General features: G+C 49.8%; 2 protein-coding genes across 4 annotated transcripts; one reads left to right on the plus strand and one right to left on the minus strand.

The window, feature by feature from the left end:
• Positions 1-9,361: 9,361 nt before the first annotated feature.
• KCNA10 (potassium voltage-gated channel subfamily A member 10) lies at positions 9,362-15,797 on the plus strand. Of its 3 annotated transcripts, none has more exons than XM_054087556.1 (2): positions 9,362-9,482; positions 14,008-15,797. In XM_054087556.1, exon 2 carries the CDS (start codon positions 14,082-14,084, stop codon positions 15,630-15,632), a length of 1,551 nt encoding a protein of 516 aa, XP_053943531.1. In that variant the 5' UTR covers positions 9,362-9,482; positions 14,008-14,081; the 3' UTR covers positions 15,633-15,797. The 3 variants fall into 3 exon arrangements, with proteins under 3 accessions (XP_053943531.1, XP_053943532.1, XP_009562623.1); XM_054087557.1 differs by lacking the exon at positions 9,362-9,482 and adding an exon at positions 9,737-9,821; XM_009564328.2 differs by lacking the exon at positions 9,362-9,482 and adding an exon at positions 10,054-10,180.
• A 4,654-nt stretch (positions 15,798-20,451) lies between these two features.
• LOC104062300 (embryonic pepsinogen-like) lies at positions 20,452-23,036 on the minus strand. The gene is given in 8 exon segments (XM_054087998.1): positions 20,452-20,564; positions 20,958-21,162; positions 21,272-21,390; positions 21,882-21,999; positions 22,309-22,361; positions 22,364-22,514; positions 22,836-22,902; positions 22,993-23,036. Coding segments are annotated over 8 exon segments (870 nt in total).
• Between the last annotated feature and the right edge of the window lie 4,518 nt (positions 23,037-27,554).

The raw sequence follows: 27,554 nt of genomic DNA on the forward strand, positions 1-27,554 counted from the left end.
TCAGGCCTTTCTGCATCACCCTCTCTGGGTGTTCCTGCGCCACTTGCCATGCTAACATGATTCTTGATATGTCCCATGCCTTCGTTACCACCATTCAGCTAAACGAGTAATTAATGAGATTCCCCATTACTGCAGTGTAACAGGAACCTCTGGGAAATACCTGTGAGGTAGTACCATCTCCCAGGGATACTGGGCGTGCATGGCTTTGAGTGGTGCTTAAAAGATGAGATAAGTCTTCAGGGCTTCCTTGTGAGTTGGGTTAAAGAAGAATGGCCAAGGGGATGACTTGGGCAAAGCCATGGACAATTCCTTCCACCATCTGCTGTCTATAATCACTGCAGGACTGGTTCTGGTACCAAGATGCAGATCATCTCAACGTATCAAGGAGAGGTAGGGAAGACCCATCCCTCCTGGTCAACAAACTCATGGCTACCCCGCAGCCTCCAGCATGTACCTTCCTGCCATCCTTTTCACCAAGAAGATAGATGGGCCTAACCCATCCCATGTATTCTTGGGATAAAGTTGACTGGGACACCATACCATAGGCTTGGTAGGATCTATCAGAGCAGCCAAAGTCTCCTACAACTGGTTCTTGGTGGCTCAGGGAACAATGTGGGTCTTTGCTAATGGGAAGACCATTCTGGACCTTGGGATACATCACCTCTTCCCTGGCATCGCCTGATCCTTCTGCTCGGAGCTGCATGCAGCGCTGCTTTTTGAGGTCACCCATAGTATGGGATGCCCAGCATCTCCTGCCAAACACCTTGAAAGGCTTCCAGGGATTTCCTGATACATGGAAGGGCCACAGGTCAACCAGTCCCTGAAGTATTTGCCTTGTGTCCCTTAGGCATCACACAGGGAAGAGCAGTGAGGCGAAGACTGAAGCCCAAAGCTATGCACCTCCCATTGAGGCAGCAACGTGCCTTGGTGGGACCACACACTGGACTACAGCCCACATCTGGGCAGGTAAGAGCTATTGGACTCTTTAATGCCTTTTAATCTTAAAATCTGGATGTTACTTCTTAAAACAGACGTTGCTGCTGGGTGGGAAGCTCTCAGTGCCAAGGGGAGTCCCTCAACTCATGGAGCAATGGTGGGGACAAACCTGCTCCCGAGTAATAAAGCTATCACTTGGGAGTTTCAGCTCAGGAGCTGAGATCCTGGGGGTACAAACCCCGTCCCGGGGCTGGTTGCCAAAGAGTTTGGGTTTGTTTGGGACAGTTTGTACCCCATGTATGAAGATGCACCCCATCCCTGCTTGCAGCACCATGTTTCTTCCCTGTGTTTCCTTTAAAGCCAAGGGCTGCAAAGAAAGGTTGGGTTTCACAAGGGTGTAGGATTTCTGAATCTGAGTCTTTCCTGAGACAAACTCTTTCTAATCCTTACCTGTGTGTCAGAGACGCGCAGACACCGGCCACATCCATAACGACCCACGGCGTTCTCATTGCTCGAGGAAGGGCTGTAATTCAGTCTGACGGAACGGGGCTGCAGGTGAGTGACTCGTTTGAATTCTTTTTCCTGTGCTTATAAATGTGTTTTATAACATTATAACATCCATATGGTGTTGATGATATAATGGAAATGTAACTGAGCCCAACACCCATAGAATATTCCCACCTATATTAAGCCACTCCTTTTATTTTATTTTATTATCACTAGGATGAGGAAGAATCACCTGGATGAAAAGATTTCCATTTATCTCCAGCTAAAATGATGCTTGGCTCATGGTTTTGCACCAGGTTGTGCTGATACAGGATTTTTAGATGCTCTTGGGTTTGTGCCTGAACCCAGACAGATACGCTCTGTGCTTTGAGCATTTACAGCCTTTGTTTCCCTTCCAAGACCTAAATAAAGTAGTTACTCTTGGCTGTGATCTTTTTAATGGGTTTAAATGCTTTGCGAGTCTTCCATTAGAAAATCATCAGCCGTTGCAATCTGCTTTATTGGAGCATATGCAAGAAATATTGAAGGCATTGAAACACATGCAAGGAAATATTAGTTGCCTTCAGCCCGCTCAAATTAAACTGTAGGGATCTGGGATGAAACAATTCCTCAGTATTTCTGAAGGGCTGAAATATATTGGTGCCAAGGCGTCACTTTAAACCTGGAACAGCGGCATCGGAATGGATTAAATGGGAAGGGGATGCAATGCAGAAGTGGACAAGATCAAACTCAGGCTGCAAGAATAATAGTTAATGGCATCTTGCTTTTTAGGTTGGCTTGGTTTCTCCTGGAAAGAAAAGGTATGTTTTAGGTGATTCCAGAGGACTTGAGTGTGGGAATCCCCTGCACAAGGCTGCGCGGCGCTTGTCCAGGAGACGCGGAGCAGGATGTGGGGAGGCTTAGTGGGAATACTGGCTCAAAACTGCTTCTAGGTCCAGTGGATTCAGTACAGTTTGCTTTAATTAGTGAAGAATAAGATGATTTTCAGAGAGCCTGGTTTAGGTCATCTTTCCTGCTCTTGTAGATCGGTGCAGGAGTGCAGACGGAGCTGATCCTGGCACTGGCTCAATGCTCACTGCAGCTCCTGTGCTAACGAATGCTTCCATCCTCCACGCACGAACGAAAAAGCCCACAGAAAATCAGCCGCCGGAGGCAAAGGCTGGGTGGAAGGACTCGGAGGGAGGCAGAGAGACTTTCTTTATTAGTATTGGGTTCGGGTTCCAGCAAGCATCACCTCGGAGTTGTTTTGTGTTTGATGTGTGATGAGTTTCGCAGTCTCAGGGGGAGGCAATCACTGTAGAGACTGTAGAAATTTCCATTCAGCCAAAATCTGGCCAAATAAAGCCTCATTTTTAATGGCGGGAAGCAGGATCGAATTGCTGATTCCCAGAGCAATACAATTCAGCTTCTTTAGCTGAGCCATTCCTTTTGCATCTCCCCCGGTCTTGAAGTAGCTTAAATCTGCAACTTTTACAGCCAGGATCATGTGTCTGTGCCCCCACAAAGGATTCCCCATTGCATCCCAAGATGGAATTCAGCTCATGGAATGCAGCTGGGAAAACTAGGGCTTTGCCATGGTCACTTAAGCGCTGCCCTGGGCATGGAGTAGGGATCAGGGCAGCCCATCCCAGGGCAGTTGTACGCCCCTCTGGGCTTGGCTGCCGCAGGGCTTGGCCGTATCCATTTTCAAAGGTCAAGGGAAGGAGATTGGGAAATTGCTCTGAAGCAAAATCAGCTCCAACTTTTCCTGAGGAGCCTGGGGCTGCCAAGGGATGATGACCCCAAAAGGAAACTTTCTGCTTTGTCTGAGCTTTGAGATCTTCTTTTCCCTACAGCTGGGGGGGAGATTTTTCAGACCTGATTTTTCAGGATGTGGTTTTCTCTTTATTTCTTTTTATTTCCTTGGCTTTTTTTTCTTAAGCAGCATCTCTGGGAGACCCTGACTTTGCACCCTCTGCTGCCAGGATGCCACTGAAAGAGTTCAGGGCAGGCTGATCTCAATATTTTCCTTTCCCAATTCAACAGTGCAGAATGGAAACCTGCCCCAATTACACAGGTGGAAATAAAGCTTGAGGGAAAGGCTCAGCATCCCAAGCTGCTGGCGGGAGGATCCAGGATGCAGGTGAGGGCCAGGGACAGCTTTTGGAGGTCAGTCGGGAAATGCCCTGGGTGGTGTTAGGTCCCTTCCCAGGGTGATGCTCCTGAAGCTTTGGGGCAGGTAAGGAAGGCAATGCTGGGGAAAGAAAAGGAAAGGGGGATAGCTGCAGTTTCATTGAATCTGGCTTGAACCAGCAGCTCAGATGCCTTCGTTGAAGGCAGTAGGTGATGCTCACAGCCCTGATGGCTCTTTGGACTGGCTGAGGGGTTGTAACTGAATCCAGCAACCCCTGCTCTGCACCTGTCTGGGGCTGCTCATGACTGCATTCAGGGTACGGAAAGGATCCGGTGTTGTATGGGCATGGTGTGATCCCCTCCCTGCAGAGATACATGGAGGAACAGGCACCCCATGCCGTATAAAAATGGGATGGGAAAAGCACCTGGGAATCAGTTCCTGCTCCCGAAGCTTCTGCAGTTTGGGAGCTCCCGCAATGACAACCACAGGCTCCTGGGCTTGGGGGATCTTCTCATGCACTGGAGCAAAGTCAGGTACAGATCTTGGCAGTGGCAAAAGGGACCAATGGCCTGAGGAGCAGTGGATGCTTCTGCCCAGCTGGTACCTCAGTGTGCAGCCGTGCTGGCGGCGGGTGCAATGAAGGGTCCTGTTTTTCCATCTTCTGTCCCCTTTCAAGCGGGTACAAAAGAGCAACGTCCCTGCGAAACCAACATTGTCCCATCCGCACAGGGCAGAGCATCCCAGTGAACAGGTTTGTATGGAGAGGACGGAGAGTGCCGTGTCTGAGCATCCCCTCCTCTTCCTCTGCTCCAAGCTGCTCTTTCCTCGCCCTTTCTCAGAAAGCAAAGGCCACTCACGCATTTGCAAACACAAAAGTGTTGGGTTAGGATTCTGACTGCTGCTGCTGTTGGTGGTGGGCAGGACCCAGGGAAAGAGCAAAACCCCATTTCAGGCACAAGGAGAATGAGGGCAAGGAGTCCCACCGGGCTCACGTGGGCACCGGCATCGACTTTCTGCCCAGCGCAGGAGAGGTACGAGCATCCTTGCTCTGCCGTGGCCATGCGGCTGCGAGAGGCGAAGGGGCAGCACTGCTGGGCAACCCCCAACCAGCAGAGCTGAAGGAGGAGGATGGAGACAGGGGCACCAGGCACCCCACGCACTGGAGGAGGATGAGGATGATGCAAAAGCCGGGTTTGTTGCTCCCTTCTTCTTTGCGGCAGCCTTCGTGGCAGGGTTAAGTTGGATGTGGAGGAGAGGAGGGTTTGGTGGGTGAGTTTGAAGCAGCCGAGTGCTGCAGTCCTTTTTAGTTGTGTACTTTTTGGGTGGTGGTGGCCGGGGAAGGAGTTTAGTTTGTCCTTGGAGGAAAAGGGGGGGTGAAGCACTCCCGATTGCCGGGTGTGTTCTTCAAGTCACCCCAGTTCTGCTGGGAGACAGGGTCCCACAGGCATCATCTGAATCATTTTAGGTGCTAATTACTTTTCATTGCTGAGTCCAAATTACAATGTCCTGTCCTGGACAGGACCACAGGGTCCCAGATTGCTGGGATGTGCTTGGGATGTGCTCCGCAGTGGCTCTGCCTCAACACATGATGCCACAAGCCCCAAGTGACACCAGGACTTCAAACTCTGCCATCAGTTCCTTTTAGCTGCCGTTGTTGCAAAAATCGAGATCAATGCAGGTATCTGCCTGACCCGATTAGCGGCTTCCTATCGCTTTCCATTTATACCATACATCCATTTTTGGCTCCTGGCAGGGCTCTCTGCGGACTCGGGGCGGGGGGGACAAAGTCATTTATTTGTCCCTAGGAGCAGACGGAGGTTCCAGCACTGAACTCTGGGTGCCAGGGTGGGGAGGGGAGGGGGGGCTCTGCCTCTACCCCAGCACTTTTGGACAACCTGGGAAAGTTTCCCATCGATTCGGGATCGAATAGTCTTTATCGCGTTACAGCCGCGGTAAGCAGGGAGGGTGGCAGCAGGGGGGGGGGACGGTGTTCGCCTCCCCCCGTCTCCATCCAGGCGCCCTGATGGAGCCGGGATGTTGGAGGGGAAAAGGGTCGCTTCATCTGCCCACTCTTTCTCGCCCTTTACAATTACTTCGCGTCCGTCTGTCCATCCCCTGCCGAGTCCTAAAGCGCTCCAACCACTTTGCAGCAGCAATCGCTTTGCGATTCCCAGCGGAGAGCAGACCGCCAGCCTCCACAGAGCCCATGCGGCATCCCCCAAAGCCACCAGAGCACCCTCACAGCCAAAATCCCGTTTAAATCTTTTTCCTGAATGAAGCTAAAATCCTGACTCCAAGCACAGAGAAGACGAGGAGGGCTCAGCTGCAGCAAAGCCTGGCCCAGACCCAGGCCAACTCCAGCACCCTCCGCTGAGCATAACCGCAGAGCTCCTTTCACCCCATCTGGCTTTCCCTGCTACCTGTCTTGGGCTGTGGCAGGTTTTATGGTGCACACGGTGCGAGACCACATCAGCTCCCTCCTACCGGGGACTCGCCCTTACTTGTTATTAAATTACATCCTGACCCGGTTAATCCACAGCTGATTAATTTTGGAGTGTATGGCTGGGTATCAGCAAGGTTTCATCTGTCTCATGGCGTGTACTGTATGTACTGGGCTCTCTGTTAATCTGATTTTTTTTTCCTAACTATAAAAAATATGGGTGGAAAAATCAGAATGAGGGATGCGACCTGGGGAGGATTAAAGGGGTCCGGCTGGGCACTCTTCTCTGCCTGCCGTGGGGTTAGCAGCAAGGACCCCCCTCCATTCCAGCATCAGGAATCCAGTTTGGGATCTTCCTCCTGTGCATCTTTTGCTGCAGGGTTCCTACTTGGTTGTATCGCGATCAGCAGCTCTGGGGAAACTGAGGCACAGAGATGGAAGTAGCTCATAGGAGTCAGTGGCTACTGGTTCAGTTGGAAGGGGATGATCTTTAAGGTCCCTTCTAACTCAAACCATTCTATGATTTCTTTGGTAGTGCAATTTGTGGTTTAAATGCTGGAGTTCCTCCTGCTCCCCCTTAACTAAGACATACTTTTAACCTCTGCTTTTAAAAGCAAAAGTGTTGTGTGGGGGTCTCAGACAATGCTGCTCCTGACCTCTGGGCTCCTTTGGTGCCGTGGGGCAGGAGAAAGCCTGGGCTTACTCTGACCCGCTGTTATTTCAGCACATTTTAGCCCCTTTTTCCATTTCTCCGCTGTTCCTGCAATGAAGACTTGAAAGCAGAGGCAGATTTTTCCAGACCTCTATCATCCCCTGGGAGGTTTGAATCATTCTTTCCTATAGTTTTTTATCATTCGTAAACTACCAGAGTCTTCCCTCCTGCTTAATCCCTTGCAGCTGCACATGTTTGCTTTGAATTTAAAGAGCTCAGTTTGCAAACGCCTCTCCTGGGGAACAGGGGGATCAGCAAAGTTTTGCAGGATCTTTCCTGGCTGCAAAGCTAAGAGCTCCTCGGTTTTCTTCCAAGGATGGTTCCTGCCCCATTCTTATTAGCAGCAGATGCCCTGTCCATCTCCCTAAGCCTCCAAGGATGCTCTATGCCTGATCCTGAGCTCAAATACATCTTTAATTATCATCATCTCTCATTTCATTGCCCTCAGTGCCGGTGGAGTTGGTTCACAAATTCAGCCCTTAATTGAGGGGTTTGAAGAGTTTTTATTGTGCTTTTGCGTATTGTGACCCTCACACGCTGCCCAAAATCCAGCCCTCCCTAATCCAGGGGGGGTTGCTAATCCAAGGGCTTTGCAGGCAGGGCTGAAAAATAAAGAGAAATTCACCCCAATATCTCAAGAAGCTGCAGAGGTGCCGTGGAGCCAACCCAGCTCCATCTGAGAATGCACAGCTGGAATAACAGCGCTGAACCCCAGCTAATTATTTCTGCTAAGAAAGAGGAAAATGAGCAGGGGCTCATTACCGCAGTAAATTGCTCCGTGGACTGGAGCGCGCGCCTGGCACAGAGCAGAGCCCGGCAGCTCCGCGCAGCTTTGCAGAAGCGCCTCTGCAGGCATCATTTTTCTTAAGGATTCCCCCTCATTGCATGGGAACAGCTACGAGGGATGCAGGACCTTCTCCTTCTTGTTCCCACCCTGATTGTTTGCTCCGTGTCGGTTCATAGGGGAAAGGGGTGTGATGAGTTGGTCAGTCCTCTGCTCCTTTCCGCCCAGGGAAAATTAAGCATCCCGTGCAAACATGGGTTCAAGCAGCAATTTAGGGATCTGATGTAAAAAATAACCGCTTTACCAACTAATTTCTGTCTGCGGTGGGGTGGGCTGTGGAGTGTTGGTTATCTCCCCTCCTCCGGGCAAAGTGAGCCCATCCCAGAACTTACTGAATGTCCATTTATCCCGGACGCAGGACACCCCTAGGGGCCAAATTTGTCTATGGGATAAATCCCGGCAGAGTTGGTGATGCCAGAAGCACAGAGCAGAGGATCAGAGGGAAAGAAGTACAGGAGGAGGATGGGGTGCCCTGGGCAGCCTGGTTGGGGGGTATTTAAATCCCAAAAGGGTGTTTAAAAGTCACCTTGGTTGAATGCAAAGGCAGAACGGTCCTGAGGGTATCCAGGGTGTAGCCAAAACCTCTAGAGATGAGTGAGTTGTGTAACTGCCCTGTTTCTTGGAGAAGAAGATGTTACGCTGGGCATCTCCCCCTGTTCCTGTCTCCCCTGGACCTTAACCCTGCTTTGAGGTCAGGAGTGTTCCTATCAGCAGCAGGTTTTTGCTATAGAGCTGACTTCTCAGCCCAAGCCCAAGCCAGCTCATCGGCTCCTGAGGAGTCTTCACTCTCCAGGTTTCCCTCTGCCACAGATGCTCTTTTTCCCGGTGCAGGATGTGACCCTGGTTAGTGTCAGGGAGATTTAGGGTGCAGGGACCCAAAAGAGGTCAGGTTTTGCCCACAAACACCATCCTGTGGTCGAAGCCCTCCTGAAGCTGCGTTTGCAGAGGAGATGGGCGCAAGCGGAGGCTGAATTTAGGTGCCAGGATTAACAATTTAATGGTTTTTTGATAGTCGATCTCCAGCTGCCTCACCAGGGTGGGTAAATATAAGCACTGTAATCTATAGGAGTGCAGGAAGGGGTATATAAAATGACAAACCAACCCTGAAGGGCCTGATGGAAGATCTGGATAATGCTGTGTCCTGTTTCTGTCGTAGATGGCTGGAGATAAGATGCTCCAAGCCGCTGCGTCCCAGGCTCTCCTCCGGGATGGGGCGGTTTAATGTGCTCATTAACGTCACGGATGGAGAAATAGCTCAGAGGACAGAAAAGGAAGCTGGAGGGAGGGAAATGGAGGTGACTGGGTCCCTCAAGAGCAAAAGAGTGTCACCGTGGAGGAATTCAGGCTGAAGCACGCAGGTAGAAACGTGCCACCCCTTCTTCTGCTTTCCCTGAATGCAGAGGTTTGGGAGGAGGTGGAGGAGGAGGAGGAGGGTAGGGAGGTCACCAGAGCGAAGGTAGAGATGTCACCCAGCCCTGTGTGAGGCCACCTGGCAGGGATGAAACCACCCTGGAGAACCCATAGCAAAGATACCCGTGAACACAGCAAGCTCTGGAAAGGAAAGGATGAAAAAGCAGAGAAAGAAAGAAAAATAAATAAATAAATAAATAAAAGCCATAAAAATTGCAGTTATTTCAGTGAATTGTGCCAACCTGCCCGGGTCGTTTATTTATTTATACCGTAGGTTATAAGCTCAGCTGTGCTGGGGTCTGAGCCAGAGGCTGGCCAGCAGCCAGCCGTGAGGAAAGGACCCGTCCCCGCTCACCCTCATCCCCGCTGATGCCCTCCGTGGGGCTATGCTGGTCATACCTGCTGCTGCAACTGGTCCCAGCCACCCTGGGTGGGGGACAAAGATGTCCCCTGTGCTGGTGGCGGTGTGGCTGTCCCCTCCTGGAAAGGAGCCTGCTCTACCCATGACCACAGGCAAGAGGTAGGTGGGCAACGGGAGATGCTCCAACCCTTGGGCTTTACCCTCCCTCCTCCCTTTAATATCCTTATAAGATATTAATCGTAAAAAGAGCCCTATCGGCTGCTGTAAATCTCTCTCCTGGTGTCAGCGGTGCGCAGGTCCCCGTCTCCCCTCTCCGCCTCCCTCCTAGGGACCAGCTCAGACCTCGCCACGTCATGGACAAGACTTGTCCCTGCCGGACCATCCGGAGCATTATTGGGATTAAAGGTGGTATCCGCCAGAAGGACACATCCTCCACCATCTCACTTGCTGACGAGCAGGTGGGGGCAGGAGGCGGGTGGCTGTGTCCCCCTTCCCCAGGTGAGCAGGGCGTGGAGATAGGGTGTCCCTTGCACCCCACCAGCCCCCTTTCCTGATGGACCCCCAGCACTTATCAGAGCATCCAGGGCCATGGTGGGGCCGAGGCTCCAAACCCTACCAGATCCTGCTGCCGCGCCTGCCAAAGCCCATCCCCGGTGCACTGGGCTGCCAATTATACGGTGAACCAAATAGAGAAGAGCCTTTTAAATGACATTGCCTGCATTATCCCAAAGGGACCTTTCAAGGGTATAGCTGGACTTCTTTTTTTTTTTCCTCTGCTTTCCCTACACATCCCTCTGTGTGTGTAATAACTCTCTTCCCAGATGCAGAGAGCGTTGGCACCTCCATGCCCCGTGCAGGTAAGTCCTTGTAGGTGTTGGTGTTGGGGGGCTATAGGAGGAACCACGTCCTTTCTTATCCCATCACGAGGGTGGTGGAGAGGGGTCGGGGGGAGAGAAAGGCTCAGCGTTATATATATTTTCTGTATATACATTGGAAAATAGCCATTATTCATCTCAGGAGGGTGTGGAGTTGCTGAACATGAAAAGACAACGGGTGGGAAGCAGAAGGGAATTGCAGGAGCGGAGGTCTTGGTGGCTGTGTAGGGGCTGGTGGAAACCACAGCCCCAATTTCCTGCGATGTGATGGGCAAAACGCAAACTCTCCCTCAAAATGACCTTTCTCTTTCACTGTCTCCCTCTCTCTCTCACTTGCTTTTTTGTATTATTTTCCCCAGGCAGGGATTTCATCTGAAGGGTATTAGTTAATCAGATTCCGAGAAGCAGATGTTAGGTGATTTAGGAGGAAAAAATGAGGCAACTTTCTAGTTCAAGCCTCCGCTGGAGCCCGGAGCGCGTGTTGCAAAGTGAGCAGCTCCCTTCTCACTTTGGGAGGATGCCTTGAGGCTTTGGGCAGCTTTATTAGTTTTAGTCTAAATTAAAAATGAGGCAGATCAGGTGGTCTGGGGACAGGCAGAGCACCTGTCTCCTGTGATGGGGACAGGCAGAAATCAGCATGTTTGCGGGCTCTGAAGGCAAGAAGAGGAAAGTCAGAGCCCTGCACCCCTTGGGCAGCTGCTGTGAGGGCTTGAAATGGAGCTAAAAAGCACTTTTCTATGTCCTAACAAGGAGGATGAGCAAAACTTTCTGCTTTCAGTTGTGACTACGACGCGCAAGTTGCCCCTTCACAGCTCTGTGCCTCAGTTTCCCCATGAAGGATGATGCCGGGGGGGCTTAGTTTGATGTGCATGGAGGTTCCAGAGCAAAGCCAGGTGTCAAGGTGTCACAATCACTGAAAGTCTGAGGTTGAAGCTGTCCTACCAAGCAAGGGCTGGGGAATTGCCTTGCCCGCGGTGCCAGAGTGCGGTATTAAAAGTTAGGAAGACTTAATGCTCAGAATACTGAGATCATCTCACGGCACTGACTTAGAATTCAATTTGATGGTCAGCTTTAGCTTCTCTGACTTCACTCCACTGGTAAGAGAGGCTCTCAGACACACACTCCCCTCCGGGCTCTCCCACCGGGACTGAGGTGTGGTGGGTCAGGGCAGCTCTCCCGTCCAATTGAATACTCCCTTTCTCTTGATTCAAACTGATTTTTCTTTGTTATTTTCTGATTTTAAAAATCACCTTTGCTTTCTTATATTAAGAAAAAAAAATAAGAATACACAAGAGAGGAAAGATAAGAGCCGCTTCTTTTTTCTTTAACGCTTGTTTTTCCCATTAAAGTTTTGAAGAGCTTAGTCTGGACTGGGCTTATCCCACTGTCCCTTTGCCCGTCTGCTCGTGCCACACAGGCGGTGAAGTGTGAGTTATCCACAGCTCTCAGCTGCTGTTACTCCACAGAGGCTGCGTTGCACTTTCTGAACCTCCCAGTGCTCCGATGTGACATCTCACTGCCCACAGCAGCTTTTCAACACAGGTATTGAACACGAAGCCTGAGATGAATGCGCCCCCACGGAGTGTCGATGTGCCTCGGGCACGCCTGAGCAGGACACAACCATGGCTGTGGATGGAGAACTTGGGTTCAGAGCCATTGAGGCTCCTCAGCTTTGCAGCAGGTTGCTTTGGAGGGGACAAACTGAGCCGCTGCTTCTTCCCCTGGGCATAATATCTGCCCCATTGCTCTGAATGCTCCTCTCTACATGTCCCCAAGTTGGAAAATTGGCACGAAACCAGCCTGAAGCTGCTCTACAGAGATCATAAAATCATGGAATGCTTTGAGTTGAAAGTGACCTTAAAGATCATCCACTTCCAAACACCCTGCCATGGGCAGGGACACCTCCCACTGGATCAGGTTGCTCAGAGTCTCATCCAACCAGGTCTTTAACTTCTCCAAGGATGCGGCATTCACATCTTCTCCGGGTATGGATGCCTAAGAACAGCCATGGTCCATGTCTTTTTTTTAAAAAGAAAACCCGAAGAAACACGATTTTTAAGTGTCTTTGCCTTTGTTTGTGATAAACTGGGGGAGGGAGGGTATCCCCAAATCTGGAATCTCATGACACTGCTGAGGTTGAGCTCTCACCTGGGATGTGGATGCTGTCTCCTGTAATGAAGCTTTGCTTTCGGGGTTGCAATGCTGAGAGCAGAACGGGTAGGATTTGTAGCAAGCAGGATGTTAACATCTACTTCTGCAACAGATCTGAGTTTCTAGCTTGTCCTACTCGACTTCACCAGCAGAGGATCAGCATGGATGGATGAAAGAACTTCCCTGCTTCTGGGGAAAGGAGAGGAGTAACATCAGAGCCCCAAACGGCTTCAGTTCAGTAGGGATGTTGAGGCACCAGGTGCAGCTCGGTCCTCATGGACAGGATGGATCCTTTCCTAGCAACTGCTTGCACAAAGTTAAGCCTGAGGTGGAGAGCATCCCCATCGCAGGACCGACCCAGCACCACGGCTGCTCTGTGCAGATGTGGCCTAAATTGTGTTGCTATTCTTGCAGGCAAGGGCATTTGGGTTTTCCTTTTTGCTCCTTCTCTCTGAACTTGAGCGGCTGGATAAGAAAGCCAGCGTGCCCTTGGTGACTGGCAGTCACGCAGAGCAGCTCCGTGCGTCCTTCTGTGGCTTTTCATGGCTGGAAAACACATTTATGGAGGAAAGAGCTGGAAGGGAAATAAATCAAGGAGTTAAATTTACTCTGAAAGTGCATTTTTGGCCAAATCTCTCCAGAACCATTAACCTCTAATTTCTGTTTGTGCTTCTCCCTGAGGCAGGACAGGTAATTTCCCAACTCCGTAACTTGGTCTGGTCCCTGGGCTCCTCTTTGACTTTGCCTCTGAGTTCAGTACAACAGCTACGTGACAGAGGAACGTGCACCCAGGAGTATTTTGGGGATGCAGTGTCTGTTGCTGAGTGCTTGACAGAGCCAGACTGGGAAAAAAACCACCCCATAGCTTGAAAGACGCTCTCCAGCCTTTCTGAGTGACTCAAGTGTTTAGTTCTCATCTTCTTCCTGCCGCTGGGAATGTCAGGTCTACCACAAAGGAGGTCTAGGAGAGCTCTGGAGGATGTCACCTTGTCCACTGCTCTCCCCAAAGTCTGGATCAAGACAACGGGTCCCAGTTTGTACCCCTCTTCATGCAGAACAAAGGGCTCCTCCAAGGCTGGTGGACATAGCCTCCTCCTTCTGACCTGAAATCCTCACGGACTGCACTCCCCAAATCACAGCGTAGCCCCCAGTTTGGGAATTGCTTTCTGAACACCAGTTGACCCAGCTGCAACAGGCCCAGAACCTCCCGGGGTTTGACCCAATACCTCTCCCAGTTAAAGCAAAAGTTGCTGCTAAGCAGGAAACCCATGTTTAATAGCTCTAAATCCTGCTCCAGACTCTGGACCCACACCTGGAAATGTCCGAAACGACCCCTTGCTCTGCAGGGCTGAGGGTGCTGGAGAAAGGTTAGGTGGGACATCCCCATCTTCTTCTACTGCCTGACCTTTTATCCTTGAGTGCTGTAAATGATATTGGGAGGTTTAATGATGATAACGAAGCCGTGCCAGAAGGGTTTGCAAGATCTGGAGATGAGTGACTTGCTGGAAGTGTAGGACTTTTGCCAGCCAATGAAATTACTATTTCCATTCAAATAAATACAGGGGGTTCCTGACCTCAGGTTTGTTTTATACCTTTCAGTCAAGCCAAGAGATACATATGCACAATTCAGCTCTGTCTCCCTGTCTGTTCACTTGCAGATCCTCATAGCGTGGGAAAGACGCAGGCTGCCGGCATCCGACCCGGGGATTTATGCTGCTAATCTGATTAGTGTATGATGGACGTATCCAGTTGGAAGGAGATGGAGGTGGCACTAGTCAGTTTTGATAACGCTGATCAGATCGTGGAGGATCCCTGTTATTCAAACGACCTCAGCCCGGCCAGCCAGTCGCGGAAAGGCCACCCCAGCTGCGCCAACCTCCTCTCCAACTTGAGAATCCTGATCAACAGTGAAAACGCCAACAATGAGACCATTTTCTCCAGGTTCTCTGCTGAGTTCAGTGAGCACCTGGTAGGGGAGAGGGTGGGCATGGATGAGGGAGACCAACGAGTAATCATTAACATCGCTGGGCTGAGGTTTGAGACGCGGCTCAAGACCCTCAACCAGTTCCCTGAGACCTTGCTTGGGGATCCAGAAAAGAGGATGCGTTACTTCGACTCCATGAGGAATGAATATTTCTTTGATAGGAACAGGCCCAGTTTTGATGGGATCCTGTACTATTACCAATCCGGAGGGAAAATACGGCGCCCGGCCAACGTCCCCATCGACGTCTTTGCTGATGAAATCACTTTCTATGAGCTGGGTGACGACGCCATGGACCAGTTCAGGGAGGATGAAGGGTTCATCAAGGACCCCGAGACCCTCTTACCAACCAATGACTTTCATAGGCAATTCTGGCTGCTCTTCGAGTACCCTGAAAGCTCCAGTGCAGCCAGAGGTGTAGCTTTGGTCTCCGTCCTGGTCATTGTCATCTCCATCATTATCTTCTGCATGGAGACCTTGCCCGAGTTCAGGGAGGAAAGGGAGTTTAAGTCCACCCCGGAGCTTTCTAAGAATCTCACAGACACCTTGCTGGCCCACAGCACCTTCACAGACCCTTTCTTCGTCATAGAGACTGCCTGCATCGTCTGGTTCTCCTTCGAGCTGCTCGTCCGGTTCATCGTGTGCCCCAGCAAGACCGAGTTCTTCAGGAACATCATGAACATTATCGACATTGTGTCCATCATCCCCTACTTTGTGACGCTCACCACTGAGCTCATCCAGCAGAGTGAACTCAACGGGCAGCAGAACATGTCCTTGGCCATCCTGCGGATCATCCGGCTGGTCAGGGTCTTCCGTATCTTCAAGCTTTCCCGGCATTCCAAGGGGCTGCAGATCCTGGGGCAGACTCTCAAGGCCAGCATGCGGGAGCTGGGTTTGCTCATCTTCTTCCTCTTTATCGGCGTCATCCTTTTCTCCAGTGCCGTCTACTTTGCCGAAGTGGATGAGCCACAGTCCCATTTCTCCAGCATCCCTGATGGCTTCTGGTGGGCCGTGGTAACGATGACAACCGTTGGCTATGGAGACATGTGTCCCACCACCTTGGGTGGGAAGATTGTGGGGACTCTGTGTGCCATTGCAGGTGTATTGACCATCGCGCTGCCCGTCCCCGTCATCGTCTCGAACTTCAACTATTTCTACCACAGGGAGACAGAGAACGAAGAGAAGCAAATTCTGCCTGCAGAGGTGGAGCGAATACTCACCAGCGTGGTGACAGGAACCGGCAGCATGGAATCGCTCAATAAGACCAATGGGGGTTATTCTCGAGACAAGGCCAAAAAATGACGGTTGAGACCATGACGGGACGGGGGTCTGTCAGGTGGGATTGGCTGGATAAGGTAGAAAACATCTGCACTCTGTGATTTATTTTTTTCAACCAGATGTGCTGCTGCTTTATTTTTTTCCTAGACAGGATTCAATCTCTGATTTCCTCTGGCTATTCAAATAAACACCATCTTTCTTATCTCTCTTCCCTGCCCATCAGTCTGGTTTTTATTATTTGATGCTCATCTGCTTGACATTTATCTTCTCTGTCCATGGTGTAAGAGCAGAGTTTCCCGTATACAGATATTTTCTCTGTCTACGGGAGGAGGGGAAAAAGGCAAAATGACATGAAATGCTTTGCTTGGTGGTACTCAGCTGTCCAGGAATGAAGATGGGTCCAGCTGTCTGCTCTTCTTAATCTGTTTTAAGCAGTTCCTCCTCACTCATCACTCAGGATTTGGTGATTTCACCAATTCCCAGATCTAAGACTGAAAAATAAGCTGGCAAAAAAGATGAAACGTTATCTTTTTAGCTGGCTGAGTTCCCTGTCAAACTATTTTGTTGGCACAGCAAGGTGAGCAGTGGTGGATGGGACCAAGCCATGAACCATCGATGAAACTGGGGAAGGGGATGGAGAACAAGTCTTATGAGGAGCAGCTGACAGTCCTGGGGTTGTTTAGCCCGGAGGAAATGAGGCTGAGAGGAGACCTCATCGCTATCTACAACTGCCTGAAAGGAGGTTGTAGAGAGGTGGATGCTGATCTCTTCTCCCAAGTGACAGGTGATAGGGAAAGAGGGAAAGGCCTTAAGCTGCATCAGGGGAAGTTTAGATTGGACATCGGGAAAAATTTCTTCACCAAAGGGATTCTCAAGCACTGGCAGAGGCTGCCCAGGGAGGTGGTAGAGTCCACATCCCTCAAGGGGTTTAAAAAGCAGGTAGATAAGATGCTTGAAGACATAGTTTATTAGTGGACAGGTACGGTTGGAGTTCATGATCTCAGAAGTCTTTTCCAATCTAACGATTCTATGACTCTAAGCCACTGGGAGGGGGGATTAGGAGGAGAGGGATAGTGACCAGTTATGGTGACTCAGCCACCAAAACCGATCCAGGGCACTGCAGCTCAGCTCCCACTGGGGTTTCTGATGGAAAACAACTCTGAGAGAGAGAAGGGGATTCCTCCTGCAACAAATGCTCGACTCGGGCATCGTTGCAATGAGGATGAGCCACTGTGACCTGTGAGTTTTTATTCTCCCTTATGCAGCTGCAAATGGGGCACAGAATAATGAGGGCTTTGCCAGGCAGCTCAGCTTTGCAGTGTAAAAAAGGCACTTCTGGTTTTCTAAACCGTGCGCAATTCCATAGGCACTTTTGATGGGAGAAACCAGCAACAGATCATTTTGCCTTTCTCTCTCATGCAGGTTTTCTTCTGACAAAAACATTTTGTTCCAACTTCACTGTTTCACCTGGCTTTTTCTTTCTTCTTTTTTTTTATGTTCTTGCCTACATTAAAATCACAGTTTCTCGTGCAGCGTCTACACATCCGCTTTTATATCCCACATCTGTTATTCTTGATGTCTCATCTCCTAAAGGTTCGACACAATCGTTACGCAACGCGCCAGCATCTCTGGTTTGCAATTTCATTCAGAAAGGAGCGGTGAAAGACGGATTTATTTTCACTCTTGATTCGTTGGAAAATGTGAGTTTGGGCATGGTGGGATTTTCCCTGTGGGGCAAATCCTGCATCCCTGGTCTGGGCAGGGAATTATTTGGGATTCTTTTTGTGGACTGTCTTTCTGTAATGAGGCCTTTGGCACCCCAGGGAGATGAATCTGGGACATGGCCAGCGCAACGCTTTCAGGAGTTGGGACAAATTCCCCTTTTTGCCTGCTCTCCACGCTTTTATCCCATCCCTCTACCATCCTCCTCCTCACCTCATCTCTCATAGCCCCAGATCATCATCCCAGGCAGAAGGAGGAGATGTGAGAGCTGTCTGATCTCCTTCCCACCACGTTCAAGTTCTCATCCTCTTGGCTGGAAGAGGCACCCCTGAGACATCCACAGCTCCATTCGCACTTCCATTTTCCCCAACAGCTCTGCCACACCACTGTTTTTATTTCATAGCAGGTTCTTTCTTCTTTTCCTCTAGAAAACTTGAACTTCTTACATTCCTTTACTTTTTTAGCACTTTTCTCCCCAGATTTCATTCCAGCATATTTGGTGTTTATGCCTTGGGAAGTTACCACGAGAAACCCTCATGGTTTGAGCTGGAAAATATTCAGCCTGCTTGTAATAAGCAAATATTCGCTGCTCCCTCTCCCTTAGAAAACAGGGACCAAAATGGTGCTGGGAGGGAGGATTGGATGGATGGATGGATGGATGGATGGATGGACGGATGGATAGATGGATGATGGACGGACACAACCTGATTCTTATGAACTTGTAAACTTTAGTCTCAAATAAAAGAATAGATGCTTCGAAGTCTGGCATGAAGAAAACATTGTTTATTTGGACTCAGGTTTTTTGTTCCTGGCTTTGTGCTGCTCCACGGGAGCTGCTCACCAGCTGGAAATCGGGAGAGGGGGTTGAGATATAGGACACTATAGATCCCCAGATCTGTGAGCTGAGGACAAGCTCTGCAGGGGTTTCTCCAGCATTTCCGCTTACACCGTCCATTGTGGGAGGCCAGGTCCAAGGCGATTCCCTGATTTCTACTATGCGGATGGGGTCAGAGACATTAAACCCCTCCGGACACAAGTTTATTTCTCATTTATCTTAAAGCACAGTGGAAGAAAACCAGGCTATGCATACCCAGTGTCAACACTCAGCTGATGGTTGATAAAAAACCATTTTCCTGCACAACTTGCAACTTAGTACATTCCCAAATTTGGACCCAAAGCTCAATGATACCCATAAAGGGCTCTTATTAACTGTACTATTCTTGAGTCAAGCCTTAATGAGCCAACCTGCCATGTCCCCTAGCCCACAGGCTGCATTCCCACGTGAAACTTTGTACTGCCTCCAACAAAGCTGAAAAGAAGACAAGAAACCTCTTGGCTTTATCACAAAGATGTTCTGGCTGCTTTTTATCCCTGGAACAAGGTGCAACCTGTTGGCCAGGTGTGAATTCTTTGTCAGCTACCAACACCTCCTTCCTCCTTTGAACTGAAGTTTCCAAGCAAGCCCTGGAGCATCCTTTTGCCACCAGGAAGATATTTCTGCACTTTCCCAATGCACAGTACAGCTTTGGCATCACAGCCACGAGATGGCACTCCAAGATAGACATTTTCCTGGACATAGAGAGTCCCCAACATGCGTTTCCTCCTCTTTAATTCATGCTTGGAAGCTTTTAGCTGGTTTATTTCTTTATTGCATATGTGAACGCAGATGTGGGAAGGGATGCTTTGGCCGCAGGGGATGCTTTCATGGAGGAAGCCCATTGCAGGGCAGCGATTGCCAGGGATTCTCGGCACTGATGCGGGATAGGGATGTCAGGAGAGTTTATGAGCTGCCTCCTAGCACAGCGTTTGGGCTGTTGTTATTCCTGTCTGGGCCAAGAACATGGTTTGCTTCTCCTATTGCGCTCGCTGAGAGCCTCTGAATGCTCCTGCCAGGTCTCTTTGTCCATGGGTTGCTGATCCTCAGAGCCATGGTTCCCACTGCATTGGGTTCATTTCATATTGTTAACAACAATGAGAAAATTCCTGTGAATAAGACAAAGTAAAGTCCCATTTGCCCAAAATCCTTAGTTCCCTCTCGTGCCTGGGCACAAGAAATTCCCATCCACCGGGGCTGAGCGGTCCAGGGCTGCTCTCTCAGGGAGATGGGGGGTCGATCAATCACATTTACAACGCCCCACACCATAAAGAGATGAAAAACGAGCGACTTCTGCATGCTGAGAGAAGAGAAAATTTCATTCCCAGTCCTGATCGCCTGGATCTCCCCCTCCGCATCCCTGTTTCCGTTCAGCGAGCGATCTCCGGGGCGTATCAGTGATGGAAAGTCAATTATCAATCAATAATGCAAATAGCCCTTATCCCCGAGCACAGCAGCAGCAGGGACTCTCGGAGCTCTCTCCCAGCTGCCTGCTGAGCGATGGCACTGCAGCTGCTCGCGAGGAGAGAGGCAGCCTCCATTTTTAATAGGATTTTATATGGATGGAGGTAATTTCCCATTCAAAAACAGGAACGGCTGCTTTAAAGAAGCGAAATAAAACTAGAGAAGGAAAATGATCCCAAAATAAATCTATTGGGGTTTGGTTGGTTTTTTGCACAGTAGAAGAATAGGACTGGAGACTGGCAGGTGTCTCCAGGCTCTTGGTGGCCACCTCATTGCACAGAGAGGTTCATTGTTGGGAAAGGGGCATTTAATTGAGCTTCTTCATAGGGAAACACCTAGTTTAGGATTGTTCTAAACTAGGAAACATGAATTAAGTCAACATCTTTACAACTGTGCACCTGTGGATGCGCTTTTGTAAAAGCCTCATGATGAGGAGGACATGCATTGGGTGAGACTCATCTCCTGCCCTGCTCACTTGAGTGGTCCAAGGGTCCAATGTCCTCACCCTCCCCTGGGAATCACTACCCTGAGATACTTTTGGACTATCACCAAGGTTGTACCCATAGATAATGTGCACAGAAGAAATAGACTGTGTCCCAGGCACAAAGCGCACCCATTTTTGGGTGGAAATTACCAAAATACCGCGGATTTTTGCCCCTTAACCTTCTGCATCCCTCAGCCATGGAGCGTTGGGAATCACTGGAAAGACTCTGATGTTGGTGGGTCCAAGGCCTCTTCAGAAACAATGGTTAGAAATGAACATAGACCAGCAGAGCTGGTTTGTTACCTGTCTGTAGACGTCTGCCAGTAACCTTGACAAGAGACGGAGATCCAGTTGATAGGGACAGTGAAATAAGACTCATTGATTCCCCTAAACGTGACCACACTCCCTGGTGTCTCGATGGATGATGGAGAAAAGAAAAACAGTGGAGGGTTTGCCACCTGGCTTTAAAGCAGGTGAGATGCTGCTTGCAATGCCATGGTCACATCCACTTTCTTCCTTGTTATGAAGCGTCAGCAAGGTGGTGGAGCAACAGCAATGTGTGCCATACCGGTGTATGCCAGGTCCTTTGGATGCCCTGAAAAAAGGGAAACAGGGAGCTATGGTGGAAACATGTGCCTGGAATCCAGGGGTGTTTCATGGAAAGTTTCCTGGTGAGTCTGGTGACCACTTGTTATAAGCAAGAGACAACAGTTGGGTGACAGCTGAGGAGCTGGAGCCACCAGCAAATGCAATGATCTGCACGAGAGGCATCTGCTACCTTTCCCAGCCCTTGAGACCCACGTGTGTTCCTGGGACAGATAGACTGGAAAAAGGGTCTCCTCCAGCAAGCTCTCACTCACCGTGTTATCAAAGACTGGCATGATCCAATCAGCAGCCAGATTTGGGTAGCCCAAGCCCAGGATCCCATCAAATTTGACATGGACTAAAAACTGTCCAGGCTCGGTGGTGCTCAAGCCAAAAAGATGGTTGGTGTCCACCAGAGATGCAATCTAGAGACAGGGAGGATGCTTTAGGATCTGGATCAGGCACTGCAAAACTGGTGGTAATCAGCTGGAGAAGACACAGAGAACCCCCCAGAGACGCCTTCGTGACACTCACAGTGAGAGTGTCGGAGCCCACGATGCCCTCCAAGTCGCCGGTGCCATACAAAATAGATAAGTTCTGCCCTGTGCTTTAGTAGGTGGAGGACTGTGATGGGTTAAATCTCTGATGGTTTTCTAGAAGGTAAGAAGCAAAACCAGAAATGAAGACTTTCAGCAAGGCTGAGTCGTAAGGGAAGCGTGGGAGGAGAAACCCTGCTGAATTGCTGGTTAGATCTGTCATTTATTATCCTTTCAGAAACAATTTATCTGTGAGTATCTGTGAGCACTTTCTGTACATCCCTGCCCCTCCTCCAGCATCCTAATACCAGGGATCCACAGGAAATCCTATCATCCCTTTTGGAAAGGCAGGGAAACCGAGGCACAGAGTACTAAGCACATCATGCTGAGGAAGGCAGCGCTGAGTAGGTCCTACACCCCAGATACTCATCTTGCACAGATGCTGTGGACCCAGCACCGTAGGGTCTGCTTGTTGTGCTGGTTAGGAGGCCCCCGGTCCCCTGGCAGCGTCACCTCAAACTTTTGGCTTGATGACACAGTTATAGGCCCAGGACGTGCTGCTGGACCCGGCTCTGCCGAAACGGGGAGTCCTGCCCGCTGCTGCTTGCAGCAAGCCAGGCTGGTACAGGAGACGGAAGGAACCCAGAGGTTGGAGGAGATGGTGTCAAAGACCACAGCGAAGTCCTATGGTGGGATGCCGACGGAGACAGTCCTGTAGTACCCCATCCATGGGGCAGCAGAACCAAGGATGGCTTTTAAGGCTTGAAACCAAACCTGGACCTTCTCCAGGCTTGCAACCTTCATGGTCCTCTTCCTCATGGGGACACTATGCTTCTAGCAGAGCTGCTGTGGGGACATTTCAGTGTCATGTCTCTGCCCAGGACATCAACAGAGGTAGGAAGGAGCAAAGGTCGTTAGCCAAAGGCTTTGGGGTAAAAATCTTTCGGTTTGGTCTGCGCCCAGCACAGACACAGGGCTGGGTGTCACACCAACCACCCCAGGACTGCACTGTGGGAGATCAAAGCCAACGCTCACATCGAGGGTGTTCAGCAGGGACTCGGTGACCACTTTGGTCCTATTGGGAAAAGATGTGGGAATTTGATGCCAATGTCATAGTGGTGATGCTGGAATCGTAGAATCACCAGGTTGGAAAAGACCTCTTGGATCATCGAGTCCAAGCGGTGCAGCAAACCATTTTCCCTGAGGACCTCCCTCAGCTTCTTCCCCCTCTCAAAGGCCAGGCTGGCACAAGCACCAAGGGGAAAAATAAGAGTTAGAGAGGATTGGGGTGCCTGTAGCTCCTACGAGCAGCACGCGACACCTCCAACAGTAGTGCTGACCCAGCCGACAGTGGACTGCCCCAAACGCTGAGTCAAGGAGATTTCTGCAAAACTCCAAAGCACCCCAAGACACCAGAACCTTCGCCAGACCCCCTGACCTCCTCTGCACTCCTGCAGCAGCATTCCCAGAGCTTTCCAAAGCCATCAAAAGGCTCCGAGTGCTCATTTTTCCCCCCTTTCCTTTGACTCAGTGGCCTGTGAGGGTGGTGCTGCAGTGACTTTCTTGGTGACACCCTGGGAGAGGGCAGAGGTAGCACAGAGAAGCGCGAGGAACGGCGTTGTGCCAGGGCTGTGGGTGGTTTATAGAGCCTCTGTGCACCCCACGTGCTGTGCCAGGAGCAATGGGGGTCACCACTACCCCAGCACCCAAGGCGGGTACCTGGCCAAGGCAACATCGGCTAAGAGCAGAACATCACCCGGCATGGTGAGGTGACAATCACACCCTGCCGAGCGCGATGCCCTCCCCCAGACCCCGTGTTCCCTCTTTGTCCTTCCACCTTTAGCATCCCAACTACCTCACCACAACCTGGTTTCGGGCATCATTTTAGCTTTGCATTTTGGCATTCGAAGCCATTGCACGTAGCAGTGGGAACCCTCTGTACTCTTCCCCGTTGGGATGAAGCACCCGTTGGGTGTTGATGTGTGTGTACACCCCAAGGAGGTGGACGCATGGGGCAAACACATGTTTTAACGTGCCAGTGCCCAACTTTATAGAATCATAGAAGAGTTTGGGTAGGAAGAGACCTTGAACATCATCTTGTTCCAACCCTGCTCCCACTGGATCTGGTTTCTTCAAGGCCCATCCAACCTGGCCTGGAACACCTCCAGGGATGGCACAGCCACAACCTCCTTTGGAAACCTGTCCCAGTGCCTCAGCACTCTCATGGTGAAGAAATTCTTCCTAATGTCTATTCTAAATCTGCCCCTCTCCTGTTTATACCCATTCCCCTTCGTCCTATCTCCACAGCCTTTGTGAATATTACCTTCTAAACCTGATGAGTGCAGCAGGATGCGAACAGACCGCGGGAAAGGTGACCCTGCAGCACACTGACCCCTCTCAGCGGGCTTTGCCCAGCGATACGGGGATCATTAAAACAGGATTAAAACTCCTAATGAGTGCCTTGGCATTGCGTGCAGTGCTAACGGCTCCGGACATCAGATCGCCTTTCACAGTTTGCAAAGAGGAGTGAGAAAGGAGCTCAGTCGGCGAAGGACGTCGGGTGATGCTGAGCCACGCAGGGATCTCGTATCCACTCAGAGCTGCTTTTATTCGAGCAGAGTGTCTCAAGACATCCCCCTCAGCCCATGAAACTTGGTGGCAGCTGCTGGGCTCGCAGTGGGAGATTTGGTTTCTCTGATGACAGTGTGGAAAATCCTACTTTTTGTCTTCGTTGTTTAAATTTCCTATCGACGTTCCTGGCGTTTGGCACAGGAAGGATGCTGTGAGCAGTCTCTCCATCCCTTTGTCACGAGGTTGGTCCCCTCTGCTGCGGTGAGGGGACAGTGGGTTTCTGTGATGGGGGTGGCTGTTGTAACGGAGTAAAGCAGGAATTGATAATGATTTCCTCAGCAGAGAGAGTGGAACCAGCTGAAATTGTTTGGTTGATTTGTACAGGAGTGGGAAAAGGCTAAAGATGGGCTATTAAAGCCAAAAAAGCAATGAGGCACATCCCAGTTTGCTCTCAGACTGAGTTCGAGATGGAATTGAGAGGAGAAAAGCCATTGGGATGAACCACAAAACCCACCTTCAGAACAAAACTTTGCTCTGAGACAAAAAAAAATGTAAGAAAAATAATATAAATAATAAAAATAATAAAGCAGTGATAATATTAATAACAGTGATAATATTAATATATAATGTGTAATGAATGCTATAAAGAATAAAATTTAAAGTACAATTCATATATGCTACATTTTCACATGGAGAGAGGAGAGGAGAGGAGAGGAGAGGAGAGGAGAGGAGAGGAGAGGAGAGGAGAGGAGAGGAGAGAAGAGAAGAGAAGAGAAGAGAAGAGAAGAGAAGAGAAGAGAAGAGAAGAGAAGAGAAGAGAAGAGAAGAGAAGAGAAGAGAAGAGAAGAGAAGATTGCAATTTGAAAACTGTAAAAGCAGTTATTTTAGGTGTTGAATATTCAGACCCAGGAGCATCACCAGGATGCAGCGCTGGGTTTGTGACACTTTGGCCCAATCCTGGCCATGTCCCAGCCAGGCACAGATCACCTTGGAGCCAGAAAATTAAACAGAGAGTGGGGAAATGCACGTGGGGGAGGGTGAGAGGGGCTCTTGGCACAGCACTACGGGGGCAAAGCAGCTCTTGGGAAGCACAAAGCTCATGACTGAGAGTTTGTGTTGACTTTTCCCCCAATCCCACAGGAGGATGTGAGCTTCTGCTTTGCTGCTTGTGCTTTTCCCCTCTGCACAGGGATTTTCACCTCTAGGGGAAAAAAAAGAGAAAGGAGATTTGATAGGTTTTGCTCCCTTAAATGCATTTTGAAAACAGCTTTAAAGTGTTTTTTTCTTGCTAAACCACAGGTAAAACCAAGAGTCCCCAGTGCGAGCACAGGAGAAAGGAGCAAGGGCAGGGACCCACTCCGGCTGCGCCTCTCTAATCTTGACGAGTCATAACTTTTCCAATTTACAATTTTAAACCAAGCAGTAGAGCCTGCTCTTGCAGCCAGGGTGTCCCTCTATAAATTGATGCCAAAATCATATGATTTCCCACTAAATTGTCACCTCCTGCGGTTCAAAGCCACTGGGAGACTGGTAATTCCCACCAGGCTGCACTGCCCTGGTGTCCGGAGGATTCCTCCCAGATGGGAATTGAGGATAATAAGAAGCTCTTTGAAGATCTTTTTCTTTTTGTGGACTTTTTTTTTTTGTTTTCTGCTGGAAGAAAATAATTTGCAATATTTTCCACTGGGAGATGTCTAAAAAAATCACTTAAAACCCCAAATCCAAGCCTTTTATGCACATTTTCAAGCTTGTGAGAAAGCCAGAAGCAGCCAATAAAGTAAGGCAGCTTAATCAAAAAATCCACACCATGAAAATACATATTTTTTAACAACATTGTGCTTTTTTACTGACTTTCTTCCCCTCACTGGTGTGGCTATGGGACCGCTTTCCATTTGGTGAGCCATGGTCCCCAGTGCCGGGCAATGGGTATCACGAACTCACCTGCCTGGGCAGACACAGCATCCCCGCTGCAGAACTGTTGTTTCTGGAGTAAAAGCACCACTTTTGTTGTGCAAAAAAAAAAAAAAAACTAAATAAAACCAACCCGGTCATTGCAGTGTTTTACTTTCACCAAATTTAGAGTGTTTTGTTGCGGGAGGAAGAAGTGCAGGAAAGCGTTCACTCAGCATCAGATGCCAAACCTGAATTCCTTTGCTCTCCATAACACAGCATCTGCCACATCAGGCATTTGGTGTCCTTTGGTTCTCTTTAGAAGGAGAAAGAGTTGCTGTGATAGCACCAAACCCCCCCAAATTCCACCAAACTGTGGGGCACAGAACAGGGGGTGACACAGTTCCTGGCACCCCACCCCAAGGATTCCCCAGGAGCACCCCCTGACCCCCAGAAATAAGCTTGGCTTTGGAGCACTGCTTCTGCTTGAAAGGAAACCAAAAGGGGATTTACGTAGCTGTAAATGCTGGTTATTCTTTTTTATTCTTTTCTTTATTTGCCTTTATTTATGACTCCCGAGGTCGCTGCAGGAAGCAGAAGGGAAGCTCAAGTGACACAGGATTTTTCCACAATGTATTTTTAAGAGGACAACCGACAGCACGCGTCTGAGACAGCTTTTAGCACATTTACTTAACCTTAATAACCCTTTCTCCTCTCAAATTCGACCGACATAAAGAGAGAATCCCAAACCTCACACAGTGCCTGAGCAGCAGCCACATGCTGAGGCTGGGAAGTATTTTCCTACATCCCAATGAGCCACATCTGGCACTGCACAGCTCCAGCCCTGCTGCTGCCTCTGCCGAACACATTGTGCTGCTTGAACTTTGGGGAAACCCATTCCTGACTTCCCAACAGCTATTTGATCTCAATTTCTTTTAATTGTAGGTTAGACTGTATCATCCACCACCACCTTGAAGAATAAATACACATGATAAGACACGATCGGGCAATATCAAGATGGGAATTATCATTATAGAGAGGGATTATCCCATAGGAATTGCAGGGAAACGGCTATAACTCTCTGCAAAAGGAAATTTCTGCCCCTCTGTTTTTTTTCTTTCCTAGTGCAAGACTGAGGAGTGTAAAAATAATTCAAGTCAGGGCTCCACCACCACCTTCACCGCTGGGCTCATCACTGCAGATGCTTCAGCAGATGAAACGATGCCAGTCATCTTCGCATCCCAAATTTTACCATGAGCCAGGCACACTCTCCTGGGTTGAAAACTGGTTGGATGGCCCAGAGAGTGGTGGTCAATGGAGTTAACTCCAGCTGGAGGTTGGTCACAAGTGGGGTTCCTCAGGGCTCAGTGCTGGTCCAACTCTGTTCAATGTCTTTATCAATGACCTGGATGAAGGCATTGAGTGCACCCTCAGCAAGTTTGCAGATGACACTAAGCTGGGAGGAAGTGTGGATCTGCTGGAGGGTAGGGAAGCTCCAAAGGGATCTGAACAGGCTGGACTGCTGGGCCGAGACCAATGGCAGGAGGTTCAACAAGGCCAAATGCCGGGTCCTGCACTTGGGGCACAACAACCCTGTGCAGCGCTACAGACTGGGGGAAGAGTGGCTGGAGAGCTGCATGGAAGAGAAGGACCTGGGGGTGCTGGTTGACAGGGACTGAACATGAGCCAGCGGTGGCCCAGGTGGCCAAGAAGGCCAATGGAATCTTGGCTTGGATCAGACACGGTGTGACCAGCAGATCCAGGGAGGGGATTCTCCCTCTGTACTCGGCACTGGTGAGACCGCACCTCGAGTACTGTGT

The sequence above is a fragment of the Cuculus canorus genome, chromosome 24, assembly GCF_017976375.1.
Source record: "Cuculus canorus isolate bCucCan1 chromosome 24, bCucCan1.pri, whole genome shotgun sequence".
Taxonomy (NCBI): domain Eukaryota; kingdom Metazoa; phylum Chordata; class Aves; order Cuculiformes; family Cuculidae; genus Cuculus; species Cuculus canorus.

What these genes read in the sequence shown, in the direction of transcription:
- KCNA10 (XM_054087556.1), top strand. Translation starts at nt 14,082, where the DNA reads ATGATGGACGTATCCAGTTGGAAGGAGATGGAGGTGGCACTAGTCAGT.